Source organism: Ornithodoros turicata, chromosome 1 (genome assembly GCF_037126465.1).
Source record: "Ornithodoros turicata isolate Travis chromosome 1, ASM3712646v1, whole genome shotgun sequence".
NCBI lineage: Eukaryota > Metazoa > Arthropoda > Arachnida > Ixodida > Argasidae > Ornithodoros > Ornithodoros turicata.
The window spans coordinates 231,946,924-231,971,742 of NC_088201.1; the positions used below are offsets into that span (position 1 = coordinate 231,946,924).

Sequence of the window (24,819 nt, forward strand, 5' to 3'; positions counted from 1 at the left end):
AATAAGGGCAAGTGCTACTCCCGGTGCTCGTAAGCGCCTTTTACCGACACCGTTGCTGGCGCTCGGCAGTGGCTCGGAATAAGGACCCTGACGTCTCAACCTCTAACGACAGTCAACAAACCAAGCACACTGTCGTTAAAAGCGACGTGGAAATACCAAAATGGGGAAGTGTCACTCCCGGTGCTCGTAATCACCTTATACAAATGCTCCTCTATCGGCATCGTCGCTGGCGCTGGACAGCGGCTCGGAATAGGGACCCTGACGTCTTAACCTGCATTGACAGTCCACAAATCAAGCACACTGTCGTCAAAAGCTACATGGGAATACCAAAACGGGCAAGTGTCGCTTCTGATGCTCGTAGTCGCCTTCTGACGATACTCTATCAACACTGTTTCTTGCTACTCGACACCGGCTGGGAATAGGGCCCCTGACGTCTTAACCCATAACAACAGTCAACAAACGAAGTGAACTGTCATGAAAAGCGACATGGAAATACCAATAAGGGCAAGTGCTGCGCCTGTTGCTCGTAATCGCCTTCTACCGACACCGTCGCTGGTGCTCGGCAGTGGCTCGGAATAACGCCCCTGACGTCTGAACCTCCAACGACAGTCAACAAACCAAGCACACTGTCGTTAAAAGCGACGTGGAAATACCAAAATGGGGAAGTGTCACTCCCGGTGCTCGTAATCACCTTATACCAATGCTCCTCTATCGGCATCGTCGCTGGCGCTGGACAGCGGCTCGGAATAGGGACCCTGACGTCTTAACCTGCATTGACAGTCCACAAATCAAGCACACTGTCGTCAAAAGCGACATGGGAATTCCAAAACGGGCAAGTGTAGCTTCTGATGCTCGTAGTCGTCTTCTGACGACACTCTATCAACACTGTCTCTTGCTACTCGACACGGGCTCGGAATAGGGCCCGTGGCGTCTTAACCCACAACGACAGTCCACAAATGAAGTGCGCTGTCGTGAAAAGCGACACGCAAACACAGTCGACCCGCCTTTAACTTGACGGCTCCGTTAATGTGTGAAAATGTCCGGGTCGCGGGGGAGCCGGATAAGTGAAATGCAAAATTCCAGAGTGATACTAAAAGCAAATATGGCATATTTATTGACCGTTACACAGAAAATTATTCATTGTCATCTCTTTCATTCAAATACACACATCCAGTTCTTGCAAACCGTTGCTAATGGCATGAGCTTGTGAAATATTATTCTGTTGCTTCAAAAATACCAGCGCTATTTCAGTGCCGCCCGCGCATTTTCTCCCGTCACAGATGGTGCATACCCGCTTTCATTATCAGATTCTTCTTGGACACTATCGGAAGCGACAACACTGACGATGAGGTCATCTGTGATTGCAGCGCAGGGTCCTCGTTGCGGGCCTTCTGAGTCTCAAATGACCAGACTTCTCAGTAAATTACTTTAGTAATTTTAGTACTCAGTCTCAGTAAATTAGTCTCAGTAAATTACTTTAGTAGTAAACGTCATGTCTTTGGGACAGAGACTAAGATACTGAACATATATATACATACATTTCTGTATATTCTGTCGTTTATGGTACCACAGCACGGTCTCATCACTCGACTTTCAGTACATTGTGCTGCTTGGGTAAGCAGCACAATGTACTGAAGGTCGAGTGCAATAGGGGTGGACGGTTTGTGTTTCATCAATGTTCCTTAGTTTCAAGAGTCTGTTCAAGATCTGCCACCAACCCGTCCACCCCAATTGCACTCGACTTTCAGTACATTGTGCTGCTTGGGTAAGCAGCACAGTGTACTGAAAGTCGAGTGCAATGGGGTGGACGGGTAGGTGGCAGACCTTGAACAGACTCTTAAAGCTAAGAAACATTGATAAGACACATACTGTCCACCCCTAATGCACTCGACTTTCAGTACATTGTGCTGCTTGGTAAGCAGCACAATGTACTGAAAGTCGAGTGCGATAGAGGTGGACGGTATGTGTCTTATCAATGTTATTTAGTTTCACGAGTGAGTTCAAGGCCTCCCACCTACCCGTCCACCCCTATTGCACTCGACTTTCAGTACATTGTGCTGCCTGGGTAGGGTTGGTCGTTATGAAGCGTTTTAAAACATCAGAACATCCTTGTCTTAGTGTATCCCAGGTCCAATGCGCATATTTAGATAGAAGTGCTCGAAGCGGTTGTGACAAATGCGGTAAGAATCGCGCAACATGATTCATCATTCCTAGGAACCTCCTAAGTTCCACAACATTTGTGGGCGGTGGAAGGGTCTTTATAGCGGTTATCTTTCGAGGGTCTGGGAAGATTCCTTTGATCAGTGACGATCACCCCAAGGAACGAAACTTTGTTGACTCCGAACTTGCATTTTTCTCTGTTCAGTGTCATACCGCTTTGATGGAGACGATCCATGGTTTGCTTTAAACGGTAGTCATGCTCTTCCTTCGTCCTTCCGAAGACGAAAATGTCATCCATCATGTTCTGGACGCCAGGCAGTCCATCTAGATTTTCCATCATCTTTCTTTGAAAAACTTCCGGTGCCGAAGTTATGCCGAAAGGTAGCCGCTGGTAGCAGCAGCGTCCAAAGGGGGTGATGAATGTAGTTAATTTTTGGCACTTCGGCGACAACTGTGTCTGGTGAAATCCCGAGTTCGCGTCGAGTTTTGAGAAAAACTTCGCTTCTCGCAAGTTCCCAAGCACTTCTTCCACCGTTGGTTTAGGATATGTTGTCCACCGTTGGTATATAGCCGCGTGAAGTCCACGCAAATGCTGACCTGAACTGTTGGGCTTTAGCACTGGGACTATCGGCGGGCACCACGGAGCGGGAGTTTCTACTTTGCGAACTACTGAAAGCGACTCTAGTCGACGCAACTCTTTGCCGATAAGTTAGCGTAATGGTAGAGGTACACGACGCGGTGTCGAAACCGAGAAGGGCACGGCGCTCGCAACTAGCTGAGTGGTGTGTTCACCAGGTATCTTCCCGATTCCGTGAAATGTCGACGGGACACATCGCTTCGTATTCAGACGGGAGACTCAGACGGACTAATTTAGTGTCACTTTCAGCGAGTGACACTTGCACTTAGCGTCATTCCTACGCTGTCACACGACATCTTTTAGTGACACTCGGCAGAAAGTGCACTGATGATTTATTGAGTTCCCCAAACTCACTTGGGTGTTGTTTCCAATGCAGCCCCCAATAGACGGATTATCTCCGATGAATAGAAGGATTACCCATTGTGTAGCGTACACCACTAGAGGGCGGTACGAGCGACGCCTCACCACTAGGGGCCGCTGCTGTCGCATTCCGCGGATGACGTCATTGCTCCTTCGGGGAGCATGGTGAGAGATAGCGGGAGACATATTGGATGGCGATGCGAAATAGAGTGCCCCCTTGTGCAAGGCTGTAGTGGCGCTGCGGGCGACAGGACAGACGCTCTCGGTGGCGGCTCTCCACGGCGTTGTTATGGTCTCGTGACCGCGATACGCGGCGTCGGCTGCAAAAGGGTTTTGGGTCCAGCGTTGTGTACGAGTCTTTGAGCGAGTTTATATTAATCTCACTCCGTTTATTGTTCAACTGATGGTGGTTGTTTGAGAGCTCAATTGCTATGCTGTGAGATTGGGGTGTACGGCAAAGGGGTTCCCCCTATTTACTTTATGTATTTATTCACTTCAGTATATCATTCTCACATACTAGTTTAAATTTAATTAGCGATTAGTAATACTGCAGTATAAACAATTTAGCACACTACAGTGCTGTAAGGTATATTGTAAGCACCTTATGGCTGCGGAATCACTGGGTCACTTGTGTTCGGCGGACAAAGTGTGTAGCCTCGACGGCAGGCTTTGCGGCACATGTAGAAATAGTGTGAAAATGCGAGGCGTCCCAACACCACATTATTTTTAAAAGGGCATTTTCAATAGCGTGTTTATTTTGTTTAAGTACAGTGCGAGGTGGTGCCAAAAAAACATGTTACTACTGTTGTTAACAGCCTGCGTCAACTTCGCGGTCTCAGCATTCCAGCGGCAGCCATTTTTGTTGTAGCATATGTGTGAGGCCAATTTGTTTAATATTGGAAGAAGATTAACAGGAAGTGTTTCTAAATAAAAGGAAAACATTCTGGAGGAAGGTATTGTGGTGCACGCCTGGAAATGTTGCCGCCGTTTACTCTTATCCGTCGTAATTTCCATCACTGCATAAGTGACACCACTGATCTCTATAGTATAGGCTGTATCGCGCATAGGGTGCTCCACGGCGTGGTCACCGGCCGCCATATTGGTGGGCCCAACGCATTCTGTCGTTTGCATTTAGTTCAAGCGGGGCTGCCGGTATTTTTTAAAATTTACTTTAAAAGACAGGGCATGTGATGCCAGTTTGTTGCAGCTTTGAGTACACTCCACACGAACAGAGAAAGAGGGATAATTTTTCACAGGTGAGCTCTTTATTTTGAGGAAAAATCTGTTTATTCGTATGGCATGCATCTGACAACTCGGACTTGTTTGCATTGCTACTTCGCTGGTGCCATTACGTACTAAAAAAGTATGGATGGGTGTTCCTATCAATCTCAAAACCATGTATTTTCTATTAACAATGCGCTTGTGCTTGCAGGTTCCCGTCACAGTCGCTCAGCTGTGCCGAAGAAGCGGATGCAGAACCTGCCCCAATATGCCAATTTGTTCCACTGTTCTGTTAATTTGTGAGGTACGGTGGAAGTAAATAAACTGCTGTGTTAACCTGGTATGTGCAGTCGCTCCTACAGCGTGTGAAGTCATGCATGTGCATGCTCTTCGTGCACATTAAACACATAATCAATCAATCAATCAATCAATCAATCGTGGCTTCAAATTTCTGTAATGAAATACGCTGACAGCTGAATAACTGCAACGCACTCGTGACAATAACGTTATTTTAAGATGAGGAATGGGGAGTTTCATCGCCAGCGTCTATACTCCACCCCACTGCTGGTGGTGAGACCCTTCAGAATTAGGACCGAGGTCTTATTGTAGAACACGCACAGAGACACTCGTAGAACATAATACGATAACGGAAAAAGTCAAACGAGAACCATACAATACCAAACCACATACTAAAGAACGAGAACCACGGAACATCACACGAAAACCGAACAACAAACGAAAACAAACAAAAAATAGAAAAACGGAAGTACCTTACAATAACAAACAGTGTGAAACCTTTCTGAGCAAAAAGAGTTAATTTTATAAGTTGACATTCACCAGATTCACCTTCGTGCGTGTGCGCCTTGTGCACGACAGCTACGACCCCCTATTCGGAATACAGGCAGCGGAGAAGAAAAGGAAGGCAATTACCATTAAAAACTACTGAAATACGGCTGAATCCGTTTGGAATACATCAGCACACTGATTCCTAAGAAAAATGCGTGCTAATCAGCAATGAGGAGCGTTTAAAGCGCAATAAATACTCCAAATCAAATCGCTTCCCATTGTTTCCTATGGTGGTGGTGATGGTGATGGTGAAAGGGCTTGCCGTTGTCTGCCTCACGTATGTGGGCAACGTCACGACTGATGCCCTGGGGAAATGTGCGTCCTGGACCGACTTCTAGGGGAACTGTGCCGACATATGTCTGAAAGCGTCTGTGGAAAACCCAGGAAAAACCCCAGACAGCACAGCCGGCACCGGGATTCGAACCCGGGTACCGGGTATTGTTTCCTATGGGAGCAGCCGGCACCAGTGGGCCCTCCAACATGGTGGCCGGTTGCCGCACCTCTCTCCCACGCGCCCCTCTCCTATGCGCAATCCAGCCTTTATACAGAGATCAGTGAGTGACACTTACTTAAGTCGTGTAGCAAGCACGTAGTGAAAATGACATTCGCTAGTTGGAGTGCACTACACTAAGAAGACACTAAATCATCCCGTGTGACATCACTCAAAAACGTAATCACTCCCAGTTCCTCTAGCGCTGGCATTCCTAGCAGCGGATCTTTCAGATTTCGGACCAAAAAACAGTGTCTGCGACGAAAATCGTTTCTTTCCAGGTGATGACAGCTTTAAACTTTCCCAGTACGTTGAGCTGTGTACCACCCGGACCCATGAGCGGGTCGCCGTGGCTTAATTTCTTTGGTATGCCGGGAAATTCTTCGCCCACGACCGTGACGTCTCCCCCGGAGTCAGTTTTGGCCTGAACAGGATGTCCATTGATCCTAAGGTCAATGAAGCGTGCTCTGCCCTGGCTGCCCCGCGCAGCTCCCAGGAAGTTGTAGTCTTCAACCACATCCATGACTTACACATTGTCAGCTTTGTTAGGGAGTTTACCACGTCCTTTGGGACCTCTCCGTCAGACACTTGCGAAGTGCCCAATTTTCCGGCATTCCGTGCAAGAGTTGTTTTGTGCCGCTCTACGCCTTACTTTTCTTTTTGCAGCACATCGTTCCTTCGCCCCCCCCCCCCCCCCCCGAATTGGGTGGTCTTTACTGACTCAGCATCTGCGGTGCAAGCAATTGAAAATTCTGGCATACGAGGCTCCTCCGCAGCGTTGGCTATGGATGTGGTAACCGCTTACAAACTTGTCTACAAAGCAGGACATAGGCTCGCTTTCCAATGGGTTCCCGCCCATTGTGGTGTCGAAGGCAATGAGCTGGCGGACAGTGCCGCCGAAGCAACTCTCTCGTCTCGGACACGGACGCGATACTGAGAGGCTGTTGCGGAATGAGACCTGCAGCGCGAACCGTGCTTGATTTAGATTTTTCATGTACTGAAAGACGACGAGGTTGTTTGGACCTTTCAGAATTTTGTTGCTTTGTTTTTTTTAGTGTTGTAACTCGTGAACGACGAGGAAGAAAAAAACTAGTTTTTGAAATTTTGGAACATCTGGTTCGAGTCCTTTTCTCTAGCTCATCGAATGTCCTGCGTCACTCTGATCGAAACGAAATCCGATTAGTAGCTATCCATCTGACCATAACATATTGGTGCCGAAACCCGGGAAGGTAATTCTGGACGATCGAGGAGGATGGATCGCTTGAAAGCGAAAAGGACTGTACTGCGAGGGAGGACCACTCGAATCATCAACGAAAGCAAAGCTCTTCTTTCATCTGAGACCGCCAGCGCTGAGGAGCTCACCGTTCTACTAGATCGCCTCACCATTTGCAGTACCGACTTGAAAGACGTCGATACCCAGGAGTATGACAGCTGCTTTGGATACCAAGAGGAAGTAAGCACAGTAGTCTCAAAATTGAACTACAAACTTCGACAAGTTGAAGCTCCGGCTTTGCAGACCATGACATCGCAAACTGAGAGGAACGCTCTGTCCTTGAGGGAGTCAACGAGATCTGGAATTAAGTTACCAAAGCTCCAGCTACAAAAGTTCAATGGCGAGCCCACGCTGTGGCCAAGCTTCTGGGAGCAATACTTAAGCAGCATACATGAAAACGCTACCCTTTCCAACATCGAGAAATTCCAGTACCTGAGATCTCTTCTCGTTGGACGGGCGTCTGCTGCGATTGAGGGACTCCAGGCCACGGAAGCTTGCTATGATGATGCATTGGAGTTGCTGAAAAAACGTTTTGGTGATAGACAGAAGATAGAACACGAGTATTTCTCCCGTCTGCGTCAACTTTCCCATATTCGCTCTTCGCACGATACTGGTGGACTGAGGAAGATGTATGATCAGGCCCAGTCTAGTATGCGGGGATTAAAATCTCTCGGAATAACTGCTGGAAGTTACGCAGCGATGATGAACGACATTCTCCTGAACGCGTTGCCACAGGACATGGTTTTGGACTACCATCGTAGGAAACAGCAACAAGCAGCACAGCTCGAAAACTCCGAAAAGCAGTTAGAGGATCTCCTCGATTTTCTCCAGAACGATGTTGAAAGCAGAGAAAAGGCGGGAATATCTAGCCAGGATGGAGGAGTTGTGAAACGAAGAGGGAGTCAGATGAGCCGTCCCAGTGGGCTAGTACTCCAAACGGGTTCTGAGCCGGCCAAGTGCATCTTTTGCGGCTCTTCGGCGCATACGACTGAACGATGCTCCTCTGATATGAATCTGAGTGCCCGAAAAGAGAAGCTCAAATCTCAGCGAAGATGTTTCCGATCCACCTGGGTGGGACATATGACGAACCAGTGTGTGAGACGTGTCAAATGCGATAAATGCAAAGGTAGACACGTAACCTCCATGTGTGACCCGGAGTACAACCCAGCCCAGTCAGCTAGCCCTAAAACGCAAACCCGCAGCGCAGTGATCGCCACGTCCTCAGCCACTTCACGTTCCACGGTTTTGCTACAGACTTTCCGGGCTTGGGTGGTCGCCGACAAGAAGTGCGCATACATTCGATGATTATTTGACAGCGGTAGTCAAAGTACCTTTGTGCGGGAGGATCTTGTTGGCAGCTTGAACTTGCCCGTCCTGAGAGAGGAGGAACTCTCAATAAGCACATTTTCCAGTGATATGGGGAGGAAACCAGAGAGGCGACGAATAGTGGAGCTCCAGATACGAAGCCAGTATGCCGAGGAGGTAATAACTATGGAAGCAATCGAAATGCCAGTTCTGTGTCATGATCTTCCATCAGCTTCAGCAGATGACCGTCACTTGATTCTACTTCAGGAAGCTGGAGAACATGTTGCTGATGTCGTATCGTTCCCAGGCATACCGCAAGTGAAGGGAATTTCGGTCCTTATTGGGTCGGATCAAATGTGGAAATTGCTGAAAGGAGAGATCCAACGTTACGGGCCAAACGATGAAATCGTTGCCATCAACTCCAAACTAGGATGGACTTTTCAGGGTCCGACTACCGAACGTTCGCTGATCGCAAGGCAGGCCTGCAACTATGTATCTGTGCTTCGTGTGAGTACACTTTCTGAGGACCTGCGCTGTGACCAGCTTTTAGAACGATTTTGCAGCCTGGAAGGAGTTGGGATCGTCCACGAAGATGAATCTCCGTCAGCCGAAGGTCATGCCGTTCTCGAGGAGTTCGAGGAAACACTGAAGATGAGGGATGGCAGGTACGAGGTTCAGCTTCCGTGGAAACGGACAGATTCGCTGTTGAACGACAACTTCGAGATAGCTAAAGCTAGGCTGAAGAAACTTGTGTTCTGACTGAACAGGGACAGACATTTGATCGAAGAGTACGACAAAGTTATACGTGGATATCTTCTCAGTGGATACGCAGAAGTTGTTCCCGTATCCAACCAAGAACAGAACACTGGTGTTTTCTACATGCCACACAGAGAAGTTTTCCGCGAAGCATCTACAACAACCAAGTTGCGTGTAGTGTTCGACGCGTCGTCGCATGGTCCCGGAAGTACATCTTGAAATGACCACCTGGAAACTGGACCAAAGCTTCAAGCGGACATGCAGGATATTCTAATCAGGTTTAGGATGCATCAGATCGCTATGATAGCGGATATCGAGAAAGCTTTCCTCCAGATCATGGTCCACGAGAGAGATCGTGATGCGCTACGATATCTTTGGTACCGCGACGTGCCCTTTCGTGAGATGACGTCTAACGAGCTCTGCGTTCTCAGGATGAGTCGGGTTCCCTTCGGAACGACCGCGAGTCCTTTCCTCCTGGCTGCAACGCTGTATCACCACTTTCGTCACATCACTGACGATCTAAGGGACATCGCAAGCGACTTGTTATCCTCATTTTACGTGGACGACTTGGTAACAGGAGCTGATAACGTTGAACAAGCCACGAGGATGCATCGTCAGGCTTTGGCAGTCATTGAACACAGAAAATGGGCATCGAATGAACCCCAGTTGAAGTCTGTGTTCAGAAAGTGTGAGACTGACGAGTCGATACATCAAAAGGTACTTGGAGTTCCCTGGAATACTGAAACTGACAGCTTGATGCCAAATTTAGAAGCCGTGGAAACGTTTGTGGCAACTTCACCAGTAACCAAAAGGAACATACTCCAAGGCACCGCAAGACTGTTTGACCCTTTGGGATTCCTCAATCCGTTTACGTTCAGGGCCCGATCCATGTTTCAAGACCTATGGAAGAAAAAGGTTGGATGGGACGAAGGTATCCCATGTGATGCTCAGCAGAAGTGGATCGAATGGTGTAATGAACTATATACATTATCAGCACTAGAGATTCCCCGTTGCGTCGTTCCAGCGAATGCATCTGCGTTTCAAATGCATATATTTTGTAATGCCAGTCCTCTTGGTTATGGGGCAGTGGCTTACCTGAGAACCGCAAACACAAAGGGCGAGATTTCAACGCATTTAATACTCTCAAAAACTCGTCTAGCACCTATCAAGCAGCTCTCTCTTCCAAGACTAGAGCTTATGGGAATGCTTATCGGAGCGACAATGCTCACTTACCTGCAAAGGACACTGTATAAACTACAGTTCGACTATTTTATGTGGACCGACCCCATGATCGCATTGTGGTGGATACGACGCCGGCCAACCGAATGGAAAGTGTTCGTCAGCAATCGAGTAAATGAAAACCAACGTTTTACCGAAATATCGCATTGGGCACACTGCCTTGGGACCGAAAACCCAGCCGACCACTTGACAAGAGGCATTACTGCGCTAAAACTGATTAGCAGTCAAAGCTGGTGGCATGGGCCTAAGTGGCTAGCCGGAGACTGCGGGTGCTGGCCGAACGATTTCGTCGAACAGGATCCACGAACGGATGAGGAACGCCTACAATGTCAGGCATTACTGCAAGTGGCGTTGCAACAATGGTCGCCACTTCTTGATTTGGATGCGTTCGGCAAGTATTCCCGTGTTTTGCGAACGACTGCCTGGATTCTTCGATTCATTGCAAATTGTCGGCATCAGGAAGAACGGCTCACGGGTGCCTTGTCTGCAGACGAAGTACTTCATGCGGAAACGTACTGGGTACGTACTTCGCAGGCCGCAACGTATCCAGATGAGGTTTATGCACTGAGGGAGAAGCTGGAATTTCCCACGAACTCGAAGATCGCAAATTTGCAGCCGTTTCTGGATGCAACTGGTGTTCTCCGGCTTAAGGGTCGGCTTCACTATGCGGATGAAGTAGAACAAGTCAAGCATCCCATCATCATTTCGAAGGAGCACCGCCTGGCACACCTTATAGCGTCTGCTTCACACAACCACACACAACATGGAGGACTCTAGGACACCATGAACGACCTTAGGGAAAAATGGTGGATTCCCCATGCTAGACAATTTGTGAAGACTGTGATCTTCCGCTGCCCAACGTGCAAACGCTTCCGACTTCAGCCAGCGAGAGCACCTACTGCTCCGTTACCTGCAGAGCGAGTAACCCCCAATCTTCCGTTTGAAGTGGCAGGAGTAGATTTTGTCGGCCCAGTTTTTGTAAAAACCGATGACGGATCAAAGAGATCTTATATCTCATTGTTTACTTGTGCCGTTACCAGGGCGGTACATTTCGAACTAATCAGCAACCTCGGAGCCAACGCATTCCTTCTTGCATTCAGGAGATTTGTGTACCGTCGTGGAATACCCTCGGTGATGTACTCAGATAACGCCTTGACATTTAAAAAGGCCGCGAAAGATATCCAGAAGTGAGGGAGTCTAATACGGCAAGACGACGTGCAGAATTATATGGCCACAACTATGATCAGCTGGAGGTTCATGCCGGAAAGAGCACCGCGGTGGGGCGGGTTTTGGGAGAGACTCGTTCGGACCCTTAAACATGCTCTACGAAGAGTCATCGGAAAGCAGTCGTTGACGATCGAAGAAATGGAAACGGTGCTAGCCGGAGCCGCAGCAGCAGTAAACTCACGGCCCATCACGTGCTTGCATTCCTCACCCAACGAGCCTACTGCTCTGACACCAGCGCACCTCCTAGTTGGAAAACGCTTGATTGCCTTGCCATCTTCGAAACGACCAGACCCAACCAGATCAACTACAGAAGCGCTTTCGCGAAGGTGGGTGCACCAGCAAAAGATAGCTGACCACTTTTGGAAACGTTGGCACAAGGACTATCTGTGGGAGTTGCGATCGGCCCATGTATCACGTACCACGCCTTCTCATTCCATGAAAGAAGGCGATCTTGTACTCGTTCATGGAGAACGAACACCGAAGCAAGTTTGGAAAACAGCACGGATTGTGAAGTTTCATCGAGGAAGAGATGGAGAGAACAGGTCATGTTCCATCAAGCTGCCATCAGGCAACATCACAAGACGACCTGTACAGCAGCTGTACCCATTCGAGGGTCATCTCCAACGTGCTAGTGACGGCCATTCCGGGGGGGGGGGGGGGAGGATGTTGCGGAATGAGACCTGCAGCGCGAACCGTGCTTGATTTAGATTTTTCATGTACTGAAAGACGACGAGGTTGTTTGGACCTTTCAGGATTTTGTTGCTTTGTTTTTTTTTAGTGTTGTAACTCGTGAACGACGAGGAAGAAAAAACTAATTTTTTGAATTTTGGAAGGTTCGAGTCCTTTTGTCTAGCTCATCGAATGTCCTGCGTCACTCTGATCGAAACGAAATCCGGTTAGTAGCTCTCCATCTGACCATAACAAGGCGATCGGGGTTCCATACTTCGAATCTCCTCTCCGGACTCTCGAACCTCCAGACTCCTCTGGCTACCCGCTAACGGACCGCCGACATACTACATCTGCCATGCTGAGAAGAGTTGACCCAGCGCTCTCTCTCCGCATGCCAGCACATATCTCTCGTCAAGACGCCGTATTAGTTCATCGAATGCGCCTCGACGTGGCCTTCACAGCACAGTGGCGTTACGTACCGCTTGAGACAAGTTAACTTTCCCCACTGCACTCACTGCGGTGGTGTTGAAGATCTCGAGCACATTCTTCTCCACTGCCCACACTACCACCCTTCCCGCTCCGTACTCTCCGCCTCCCTCAACGAGCTAGACTCCCGTCCCCTCTCCCTCACAACATTGCTTGGCCCCTGGCCGCATCCACCTTCCACCTCACCAACGCTCTGCCCTCAAGGCTCTCTTCGCCTTTTTGGACGCCACAGGACTTCGATCCTTATTGTGACGGGACCCATTATTTCATTCCCCGCTTCACCTCAAGCAAAGGGGTAGAGTATCGCCCCCGGCGATAAAACTCCCGACCCATCATCCTGAAATAAAGTTGTTGTTTTTTGTGCCTGCCTAACGTGTTCGGTGTGGTCTAGGATACCCGGCTTTCACCCAGGAGCCCTGGGTTCGGTACCCGGCTTCGGAATTTCAGGTCCCATGGTGTAATGGCCTGGACTCAGAATACAGCGATCCGAGTTTGACTCTCAGTGGGACCTGTCTGTTTTTGTATCTACAGTCAACCCTCGATTTATGAACACGCTCTGTTCCCCGAAAAATCGTTCATAAATCGAGGGATTCATAAATCGAAAATTCAGTTAACTGAGTTCTATCGAGCAAATGGAACAGTATTTCCCAGTTGGGATTGTGTTTATAATGCGATATATTGTGTAATTTTGCTTTTGACCATGCCTTCTGCTGTATCAATCTCACAAAGAACAGACGTTAGCGCATTCACACTCTGTTTATCATGCAATACTAAATTGTTTAATTTTGCTTTGGACCATGCCTTCCGCTGTGTCAATATGGGAAAGAAGATATGTCACTACATTCGCACTGGACTGGACTGGTCTCGGATTTCCTCCGAGATTTTTAACGTCCGTTTTTTAATCTCCGGGTCACAGCGCCCACCTTATTCCTCAACTGAGGTCAAACACTCGGTCGCATCTTGAGCGACCCCGGACAACCGGTTTGTTGTTTCAAGGGGTTAAGAACCGAGGTCCCAATACCTGGAAAACGTTTTGTCCGTTCAGGCGTCATTCATAAAACCACGGAATTATCCCTTTGAAGGTTTCTGTTGACCTCAGAACGATCCGTTCATAAATTGTGGGCAAAAACGCTGGGCAACTCCTTGTTGGTTCCCAGAAATTTCGTTCATTATTCGAATATCGAGGCTCATAAAAAGAGGGAAAAATGAATGGAAAAAGTTTGGTTCCCCGTGCTCGTGTTCATAAAACGAGGGAATTCATAAATCGAAGGTTCATAAATCGAGGGTTGACTGTATACCTGTTTCAGGCGTTGATTATTTTTTTCATCTCAATCCCTTTTTTTCTATCGACCAATTCCTGCATAACGTGTCCTGTGTGGTCTCGTGGCTAGGATACCAGCCATTCAACGAGGAGGCACGGGTCCGATTCCCTGCAGCGGAATTTCAGTTGTAATGGTCAGCACTGTGGTGTCTGAATCGAGCGATACGAGGTCGCCTCTCAGTGGGACCTATCTGTTTTTGTATCTATACGTTTTTCAGGCGTAGTCTACTTTCTCGTTTCAATCCCTTTGTCAATCGAACACCTCCCTAAGGTGTCCAGTGTGGTCTAGTGACTAAGATACCTGGCTTTCACCCAGGAGGCTGGGTCTGGTTCCCGGCATCGAGTTTCAGGTCCCATGGTGTAATGGTCTGTTTTTGTCTGTTTTTCTATCTACGTTTTTCAGGCGTAGACTACTTTTTTCGTTTCAATCCCTTTTTTCAATCGAACAACTCCTGCCTAACGTGTCCGGTGTGGTCTAGTGACCAAGATACCTGGCTTTCACCCAGGAGGCCCGGGTCAGATTCCCAGCATCGAGTTTCAGGTCCCATGGTGTAATGGTCCGCACTCTCGACTCTGAATCCAGCGATCCGAGTTCGACTCTCGGTGGGACCTGTCTGTTTTTGTATCTATACCTGTTTCAGGCATTGATTATTTTTTTCATCTCAATACCTTTTTTTCTATCGACCAGTTCCTGCATAACGTGTCCTGTGTGGTCTCGTGGCTAGGATACCTGCCATTCAACGAGGAGGCACGGGTCCGATTCCCTGCAGCGGAATTTCAGTTGTAATGGTCAGCACTGTGGTGTCTGAATCGAGCGATACGAGGTCGCCTCTCAGTGGGACCTATCTGTTTTTGTATCTATACGTTTTTCAGGCGTAGTCTACTTTCTCGTTTCAATCCCTTTGTCAATCGAACACCTGCCTAAGGTGTCCAGTGTGGTCTAGTGACTAAGATACCTGGCTTTCACCCAGGAGGCTGGGTCTGGTTCCCGGCATCGAGTTTCAGGTCCCATGGTGTAATGGTCTGTTTTTGTCTGTTTTTCTATCTACGTTTTTCAGGCGTAGACTACTTTTTTCGTTTCAATCCCTTTTTTCAATCGAACAACTCCTGCCTAACGTGTCCGGTGTGGTCTAGTGACCAAGATACCTGGCTTTCACCCAGGAGGCCCGGGTCAGATTCCCAGCATCGAGTTTCAGGTCCCATGGTGTAATGGTCCGCACTCTCGACTCTGAATCCAGCGATCCGAGTTCGACTCTCGGTGGGACCTGTCTGTTTTTGTATCTATACCTGTTTCAGGCATTGATTATTTTTTTCATCTCAATACCTTTTTTTCTATCGACCAATTCCTGCATAACGTGTCCTGTGTGGTCTCGTGGCTAGGGTACCTGGCATTCAACGAGGAGGCACGGGTCCGATTCCCGGCAGCGGAATTTCAGTTGTAATGCTCAGCACTGTGGAGTCTGAATCGAGCGATACGAGGTCGCCTCTCAGTGGGACCTGTCTGTTTTTGTATCTATTCGTTTTTCAGGCGTAGACTACTTTTTCGTTTCAATCCCTTTTATCAATCGAACAACTCCTCCTTAAGATGTACGGTGTGGTCTAGTGACTAAGATACCAGGCTTTCACCCGGGAGGCCCGGATCTGATTCCCAGCATCGAATTTAAGGTCCCAGGGTGTAATGGTCTGCACTCTGGACTCTCAATCCAGCGATCCGAGTTCGACTCTCGGTGGGGCCTGTCTGTTTTTGTATCTAAACTGTTTCAGGCTTTGACTGCTTGTTTCATGTCATCCCTTGTTTCTATCGACCACCGCCTCCATAATGTGTCCGGTGTGGTCTAGTGGTTAGGATACCTGGCTTTCACCCGGGAGGCCCGGATCTGATTCCCAGCATCGAATTTAAGGTCCCAGGGTGTAATGGTCTGCACTCTGGACTCTCAATCCAGCGATCCGAGTTCGGCTTTCGGTGGGGCCTGTCTGTTTTTGTATCTAAACTGTTTCAGGCTTTGACTGCTTGTTTCATGTCATCCCTTGTTTCTATCGACCACCGCCTGCATAATGTGTCCGGTGTGGTCTAGTGGTTAGGATACCCGGCTTTCACCCGGGAGGCCCGGATCTGATTCCCAGCATCGAATTTAAGGTCCCAGGGTGTAATGGTCTGCACTCTGGACTCTCAATCCAGCGATCCGAGTTCGGTTTTCGATGGGGCCTGTCTGTTTTTGTATCTAAACTGTTTCAGGCTTTGACTGCTTGTTTCATGTCATCCCTTGTTTCTATCGACCACCGCCTGCATAATGTGTCCGGTGTGGTCTAGTGGTTAGGATACCCGGCTTTCACCCGGGAGGCCCGGATCTGATTCCCAGCATCGAATCTAAGGTCCCATGGTGTAATTTTTATTTGAAAGATACTGCCGGCCATCTCTTGATGGCCATGGCAGAGGAGGTGAGTACACTACATACAACACATACAACATACAGCTATACACAGTGCAAAATGTCAAGAGTTGAACATCTGAAGTCAAGAAAGAAAGTTAGTCTACAAGACCTTGTAAAAACCGGGTTGGTGATGAAATCTGTGTAACACAAGAGGGCAATTTGTTCCATTCTCGTACAGTGGGTGGAAAAAAAGAAAATTTAAACACATCTTTATTGCAACGAAACTCACGGATTAATTTACTATGTTTCAGTCTTGTGGATCGGCTCGAATTGTAAGTAAAGTAATCGCAGAACTTGAGCCCATTAGTACCGCTGACTATATCGTGCAAAAACTTCAGACGCCGAATTTTCCTTCGTTGAGCCAAGGTTGGCAAACCAGATTTAGCATAGAGTGAAGTCGAAGATGTGTGCTGACCATATGCATTATATATAAATCGAAGGGCTTTTTTCTGCACAGATTCTAGCATGTTAGTATGCGTCTGTACGTAGGGATCCCAAAGAATATCCGCGTACTCTAAAATTGGCCGCACTAACGTAGTGTAAGCCGTCAGCTTCGTTGCAGACGTACAGTGGCGCATCGTCCTCCTCAGTGACCAAAGTTTACGGGATGCTTTGGTAGCAACTAATGGTCGGCACTAATGGTAATGGTCGGCACTCTGGACTCTCAATCCAGCGATCCGAGTTCGACTCTCGGTGGGGCCTGTCTGTTTTTGTATCTAAACTGTTTCAGGCTTTGACTGCTTGTTTCATCTCATCTCTTTTTTTCTATCGACCACCGCCTGCCTAACGTGTCCGGTGTGGTCTAGTGGCTAGGATACCAGGCTTTCACCCAGGAGGCCTGGGTGCGATTCCCGGCATCGGAATTTGAGTTGTTATGGTCAGCATTCTGGACTCTAAATCCAAACATCCGAGGTCGCCTCTCAGTGGGACCTGTCTGTTTTTGTATCTATACCTGTTTCTGGCGTTGACTACCTTTTTTCATCTCAATCCCCTTTTTCTATCGAGCAACTCCTGCCTAAGGTGTCCGGTGTGGTCTAGTGACTAGGATACCTGGCGTTCACCCAGGAGGCCCGGGTCTGAGTCCCGGCATCGAGTTTCAGGTCCCATTGTGTAATGGTCTGTTTTTCTATCTATACGTTTTCAGGCGTAGACTACTTTTTTAGTTTCAATTCCTTTTGTCAATCGAACTCCTGCCTAAGGTGTCCAGTGTGGTCTAGTGACTAGGATACCTCGCTTTCACCCAGGAGGCCCGGGTCTGAGTCCCGGCATCGAGTTTCAGGTCCCATCGTGTAATGGTCTGTTTTTGTATCTATATGTTTTCAGGCGTAGACAACTTTTTTAGTTTCAATCCATTTTTTCAATCGAACAACTCCTGCCTAAGGTGTCCGGTGTGGTCTAGTGGCTAGGATACCTGGCTTTCACCCAGGAGGCCTGGGTCTGATTCCTGGCATCGAATTTCGGGTCCCACGGTGTAATGGTCTGCACTCTGGACTCTGAATTCAGCTATCCGAGTTCGATTCTCGGTGGGACCTGTCTGTTTTTGTATCTATACCTGTTTCAGGCATGGACTAGTTTTTTCATCTCAATCCCCTTTTTCTATCGAGCAACTTCTGCCTAACGTGTCCTGTGTGGTCTCGTGGCTAGGATACCTGGCTTTCACCCAGGAGGCCCGGGTCCGATTCGCGGCATCGGAATTTCAATTGTAATGGTCAGCACTGTGGACTCTGAATCCAGCGATCCGAGATCGCCTCTCAGTGGGACCTGTCTGTTTTTGTATCTATACCTCTTTTATGCATTGACTACTTTTTCATCTCAATCCCCTTTTTCTATCGAGCAACTCCTGCTTAACGTGTCCTGTGTGGTCTCGTGGCTAGGATACCTGGCTTTCACCCAGGAAGCCTGGGTCCGATTCGCGGCATCGGAATTTCAATTGTAATGGTCAGCACTGTGGACTCTGAATCCAGCGATCGGAGATCGCCTCTCAGTGGGACCTGTCTGTTTTTGTATCTATACCTGTTTCATGCATTGACTACTTTTTCATCTCAATCCCCTTTTTCTATCGAGCAACTCCTCCCTAACGTGTCCTGTGTGGTCTTGTGGCTAGGTTACCTGGCTTTCACCCAGGAAGCCTGGGTCCGATTCGCGGCATCGGAATTTCAATTGTAATAGTCGGCACTGTGGTCTCAGAATCCAACGATCCGAGATCGCCTCTCAGTGGGACCTGTCTGTTTTTGTATCTGTACCTGTTTTATGCATTGACTACTTTTTCATCTCAATCCCCTTTTTCTATCGAGCAACTTCTGCCTAACGTGTCCTGTGTGGTCTCGTGGCTAGGATACCTGGCTTTCACCCAGGAGGCCCGGGTCCGATTCGCGGCATCGGAATTTCAATTGTAATGGTCAGCACTGTGGACTCTGAATCCAGCGATCCGAGATCGCCTCTCAGTGGGACCTGTCTGTTTTTGTATCTGTACCTGTTTTATGCATTGACTACTTTTTCATCTCAATCCCCTTTTTCTACCGAGCAACTCCTGCTTAACGTGTCCTGTGTGGTCTCGTGGCTAGGATACCTGGCTTTCACCAAGGAAGCCTGGGTCCGATTCGCGGCATCGGAATTTCAATTGTAATGGTCAGCACTGTGGACTCTGAATCCAGCGATCGGAGATCGCCTCTCAGTGGGACCTGTCTGTTTTTGTATCTATACCTGTTTTGTGCATTGACTACTTTTTCATCTCAATCCCCTTTTTCTATCGAGCAACTCCTGCTTAACGTGTCCTGTGTGGTCTCGTGGCTAGGATACCTGGCTTTCACCCAGGAAGCCTGGGTCCGATTCGCGGCATCGGAATTTCAATTGTAATGGTCAGCACTGTGGACTCTGAATCCAGCGATCGGAGATCGCCTCTCAGTGGGACCTGTCTGTTTTTGTATTTATACCTGTTTTATGCATTGACTACTTTTTCATCTCAATCCCCTTTTTCTATCGAGCAACACCTGCTTAACGTGTCCTGTGTGGTCTCGTGGCTAGGATACCTGGCTTTCACTCAGGAAGCCTGGGTCCGATTCGCGGCATCGGAATTTCAATTGTAATAGTCAGCACTGTGGACTCTGAATCCAGCGATCCGAGATCGCCTCTCAGTGGGACCTGTCTGTATTTGTATCTATACCTGTTTTATGCATTGACTACTTTTTCATCTCAATCCCCTTTTTCTATCGAGCAACTCCTGCTTAACGTGTCCTGTGTGGTCTCGTGGCTAGGATACCTGGCTTTCACCCAGGAAGCCTGGGTCCGATTCGCGGCATCGGAATTTCAATTGTAATGGTCAGCACTGTGGACTCTGAATCCAGCGATCGGAGATCGCCTCTCAGTGGGACCTGTCTGTTTTTGTATCTATACCTGTTTTATGCATTGACTACTTTTTCATCTCAATCCCCTTTTTCTATCGAGCAACTCCTGCTTAACGTGTCCTGTGTGGTCTCGTGGCTAGGATACCTGGCTTTCACCCAGGAAGCTTGGGTCCGATTCGCGGCATCGGAATTTCAATTGTAATAGTCAGCACTGTGGACTCTGAATTCAGCGATCCGAGATCGCCTCTCAGTGGGACCTGTCTGTTTTTGTATCTATACCTGTTTTATGCATTGACTACTTTTTCATCTCAATCCCCTTTTTCTATCGAGCAACTCCTGCTTAACGTGTCCTGTGTGGTCTCGTGGCTAGGATACCTGGCTTTCACCCAGGAAGCCTGTGTCCGATTTGCGGCATCGGAATTTCAATTGTAATGGTCAGCACTGTGGACTCTGAATCCAGCGATCGGAGATCGCCTCTCAGTGGGACCTGTCTGTTTTTGTATCTATACCTGTTTTATGCATTGACTACTTTTTCATCTCAATCCCCTTTTTCTATCGAGCAACTCCTGCTTAACGTGTCCTGTGTGGTCTCGTGGCTAGGATACCTGGCTTTCACCCAGGAAGCCTGGGTCCGATTCGCGGCATCGGAATTTCAATTGTAATGGTCAGCACTGTGGACTCTGAATCCAGCGATCCGAGATCGCCTCTCAGTGGGACCTGTCTGTTTTTGTATCTATACCTGTTTTATGCATTGACTACTTTTTCATCTCAATCCCCTTTTTCTATCGAGCAACTCCTGCTTAACGTGTCCTGTGTGGTCTCGTGGCTAGGATACCTGGCTTTCACCCAGGAAGCCTGGGTCCGATTCGCGGCATCGGAATTTCAATTGTAATGGTCAGCACTGTGGACTCTGAATCCAGCGATCGGAGATCGCCTCTCAGTGGGACCTGTCTGTTTTTGTATCTATACCTGTTTTATGCATTGACTACTTTTTCATCTCAATCCCCTTTTTCTATCGAGCAACTCCTGCTTAACGTGTCCTGTGTGGTCTCGTGGCTAGGATACCTGGCTTTCACCCAGGAAGCCTGGGTCCGATTCGCGGCATCGGAATTTCAATTGTAATAGTCAGCACTGTGGACTCTGAATCCAGCGATCCGAGATCGCCTCTCAGTGGGACCTGTCTGTTTTTGTATCTATACCTGTTTATGCATTGACTACTTTTTCATCTCAATCCCCTTTTTCTATCGAGCAACTCCTGCTTAACGTGTCCTGTGTGGTCTCGTGGCTAGGATACCTGGCTTTCACCCAGGAAGCCTGGGTCCGATTCGCGGCATCGGAATTTCAATTGTAATGGTCAGCACTGTGGACTCTGAATCCAGCGATCGAGATCGCCTCTCAGTGGGACCTGTCTGTTTTTGTATCTATACCTGTTTATGCATTGACTACTTTTTCATCTCAATCCCCTTTTTCTATCGAGCAACTCCTGCTTAACGTGTCCTGTGTGGTCTCGTGGCTAGGATACCTGGCTTTCACCCAGGAAGCCTGGGTCCGATTCGCGGCATCGGAATTTCAATTGTAATGGTCAGCACTGTGGACTCTGAATCCAGCGATCCGAGATCGCCTCTCAGTGGGACCTGTCTGTTTTTGTATCTATACCTGTTTATGCATTGACTACTTTTTCATCTCAATCCCCTTTTCTATCGAGCAACTCCTGCTTAACGTGTCCTGTGTGGTCTCGTGGCTAGGATACCTGGCTTTCACCCAGGAAGCCTGGGTCCGATTCGCGGCATCGGAATTTCAATTGTAATGGTCAGCACTGTGGACTCTGAATCCAGCGATCGAGATCGCCTCTCAGTGGGACCTGTCTGTTTTTGTATCTATACCTGTTTTATGCATTGACTACTTTTTCATCTCAATCCCCTTTTTCTATCGAGCAACTCTGCTTAACGTGTCCTGTGTGGTCTCGTGGCTAGGATACCTGGCTTTCACCCAGGAAGCCTGGGTCCGATTCGCGGCATCGGAATTTCAATTGTAATGGTCAGCACTGTGGACTCTGAATCCAGCGATCCGAGATCGCCTCTCAGTGGGACCTGTCTGTTTTTGTATCTATACCTGTTTCAGGCATTGACTACTTTTTCATCTCAATCCCCTTTTTCTATCGAGCAACTCCTGCTTAACGTGTCCTGTGTGGTCTCGTGGCTAGGATACCTGGCTTTCACCCAGGAAGCCTGGGTCCGATTCGCGGCATCGGAATTTCAATTGTAATGGTCAGCACTGTGGACTCTGAATCCAGCGATCCGAGATCGCCTCTCAGTGGGACCTGTCTGTTTTTGTATCTATACCTGTTTCAGGCATTGACTACTTTTTCATCTCAATCCCCTTTTTCTATCGAGCAACTCCTGCTTAACGTGTCCTGTGTGGTCTCGTGGCTAGGATACCTGGCTTTCACCCAGGAAGCCTGGGTCCGATTCGCGGCATCGGAATTTCAATTGTAATAGGTCAGCACTGTGGACTCTGAATCCAGCGATCCGAGATCGCCTCTCAGTGGGACCTGTCTGTTTTTGTATCTATACCTGTTTCATGCATTGACTACTTTTTCATCTCAATCCCCTTTTCTATCGAGCAACTCCTGCTTAACGTGTCCTGTGTGGTCTCGTGGCTAGGATACCTGGCTTTCACCCAGGAAGCCTGGGTCCGATTCGCGGCATCGGAATTTCAATTGTAATGGTCAGCACTGTGGACTCTGAATCCAGCGATCCGAGATCGCCTCTCAGTGGGATCTCTCTGTGTTTGTATCTATACCTGTTTCAGGCATTGACTGCTTTTTCATCTCAATCCCCCTTTTCTATCGAGCAACTCCTGCTTAACGTGTCCTGTGTGGTCTCGTGGCTAGGATACCTGGCTTTCACCCAGGAAGCCTGGGTCCGATTCGCGGCATCGGAATTTCAATTGTAATGGTCAGCACTGTGGACTCTGAATCCAGCGATCCGAGATCGCCTCTCAGTGGGATCTCTCTGTGTTTGTATGTATACCTGTTTCAGGCATTGACTGCTTTTTCATCTCAATCCCCCTTTTCTATCGAGCAACTCCTGCTTAACGTGTCCTGTGTGGTCTCGTGGCTAGGATACCTGGCTTTCACCCAGGAAGCCTGGGTCCGATTCGCGGCATCGGAATTTCAATTGTAATGGTCAGCACTGTGGACTCTGAATCCAGCGATCCGAGATCGCCTCTCAGTGGGATCTCTCTGTGTTTGTATGTATACCTGTTTCAGGCATTGACTGCTTTTTCATCTCAATCCCCCTTTTCTATCGAGCAACTCCTGCTTAACGTGTCCTGTGTGGTCTCGTGGCTAGGATACCTGGCTTTCACCCAGGAAGCCTGGGTCCGATTCGCGGCATCGGAATTTCAATTGTAATGGTCAGCACTGTGGACTCTGAATCCAGCGATCCGAGATCGCCTCTCAGTGGGATCTCTCTGTGTTTGTATGTATACCTGTTTCAGGCATTGACTGCTTTTTCATCTCAATCCCCCTTTTCTATCGAGCAACTCCTGCTTAACGTGTCCTGTGTGGTCTCGTGGCTAGGATACCTGGCTTTCACCCAGGAAGCCTGGGTCCGATTCGCGGCATCGGAATTTCAATTGTAATGGTCAGCACTGTGGACTCTGAATCCAGCGATCCGAGATCGCCTCTCAGTGGGATCTCTCTGTGTTTGTATGTATACCTGTTTCAGGCATTGACTGCTTTTTCATCTCAATCCCCCTTTTCTATCGAGCAACTCCTGCTTAACGTGTCCTGTGTGGTCTCGTGGCTAGGATACCTGGCTTTCACCCAGGAAGCCTGGGTCCGATTCGCGGCATCGGAATTTCAATTGTAATGGTCAGCACTGTGGACTCTGAATCCAGCGATCCGAGATCGCCTCTCAGTGGGACCTGTCTGTTTTTGTATGTATACCTGTTTCAGGCATTGACTACTTTTTCATCTCAATCCCCCTTTTCTATCGAGCAACTCCTGCTTAACGTGTCCTGTGTGGTCTCGTGGCTAGGATACCTGGCTTTCACCCAGGAAGCCTGGGTCCGATTCGCGGCATCGGAATTTCAATTGTAATGGTCAGCACTGTGGACTCTGAATCCAGCGATCCGAGATCGCCTCTCAGTGGGATCTCTCTGTGTTTGTATCTATACCTGTTTCATGCATTGACTACTTTTTCATCTCAATCCCCTTTTCTATCGAGCAACTCCTGCCTAACGTGTCCTGTGTGGTCTCGTGGCTAGGATACCTGGCTTTCACCCAGGAAGCCTGGGTCCGATTTCGCGGCATCGGAATTTCATTGTAATGGTCAGCACTCTGGACTCTGAATCCAGCGATCCGAGATCGCCTCTCAGTGGGACCTGTCTGTTTTTGTACTATACCTGTCTCAGGCATTGACTACTTTTTCATCTCAATCCCCTTTTTCTATCGAGCAACTCCTGCCTAACGTGTCCTGTGTGGTCTCGTGGCTAGGATACCTGGCTTTCACCCAGGAGGCCGAGGTCCGATTCCCGGCATCGGAATTTCAGTTGTAATGGTCAGCACTCTGGACTCTGAATCCAGCGATCCGAGATCGCCTCTCAGTGGGACCTGTCTGTTTTTGTATCTATACCTGTTTCATGCATTGACTACTTTTTCATCTCAATCCCCTTTTTCTATCGAGCAACTCCTGCCTAACGTGTCCTGTGTGGTCTCGTGGCTAGGATACCTGGCTTTCACCCAGGAAGCCTGGGTCCGATTCGCGGCATCGGAATTTCAATTGTAATGGTCAGCACTGTGGACTCTGAATCCAGCGATCCGAGATCGCCTCTCAGTGGGATCTCTCTGTGTTTGTATTTATACCTGTTTCAGGCATTGACTACTTTTTCATCTCAATCCCCCTTTTCTATCGAGCAACTCCTGCTTAACGTGTCCTGTGTGGTCTCGTGGCTAGGATACCTGGCTTTCACCCAGGAAGCCTGGGTCCGATTCGCGGCATCGGAATTTCAATTGTAATGGTCAGCACTCTGGACTCTGAATCCAGCG

At 48.4% G+C, this 24,819-nt stretch overlaps 2 protein-coding genes and 1 non-coding gene across 3 annotated transcripts; all 3 read left to right on the plus strand.

The window, feature by feature from the left end:
- Positions 1-6,966: 6,966 nt before the first annotated feature.
- On the plus strand, positions 6,967-8,292 carry LOC135396047 (uncharacterized). Its single transcript, XM_064627104.1, has one exon. It carries the CDS (start codon positions 6,967-6,969, stop codon positions 8,290-8,292), a length of 1,326 nt encoding a protein of 441 aa, XP_064483174.1.
- A 1,041-nt stretch (positions 8,293-9,333) lies between these two features.
- On the plus strand, positions 9,334-11,064 carry LOC135396063 (uncharacterized). The gene has a single exon (XM_064627110.1). It carries the CDS (start codon positions 9,334-9,336, stop codon positions 11,062-11,064), a length of 1,731 nt encoding a protein of 576 aa, XP_064483180.1.
- A 6,149-nt stretch (positions 11,065-17,213) lies between these two features.
- Trnae-uuc (transfer RNA glutamic acid (anticodon UUC)) lies at positions 17,214-17,285 on the plus strand. The gene has a single exon. It is a non-coding gene; the product is annotated as a tRNA-Glu (tRNA).
- The last annotated feature ends 7,534 nt before the right edge of the window (positions 17,286-24,819 follow it).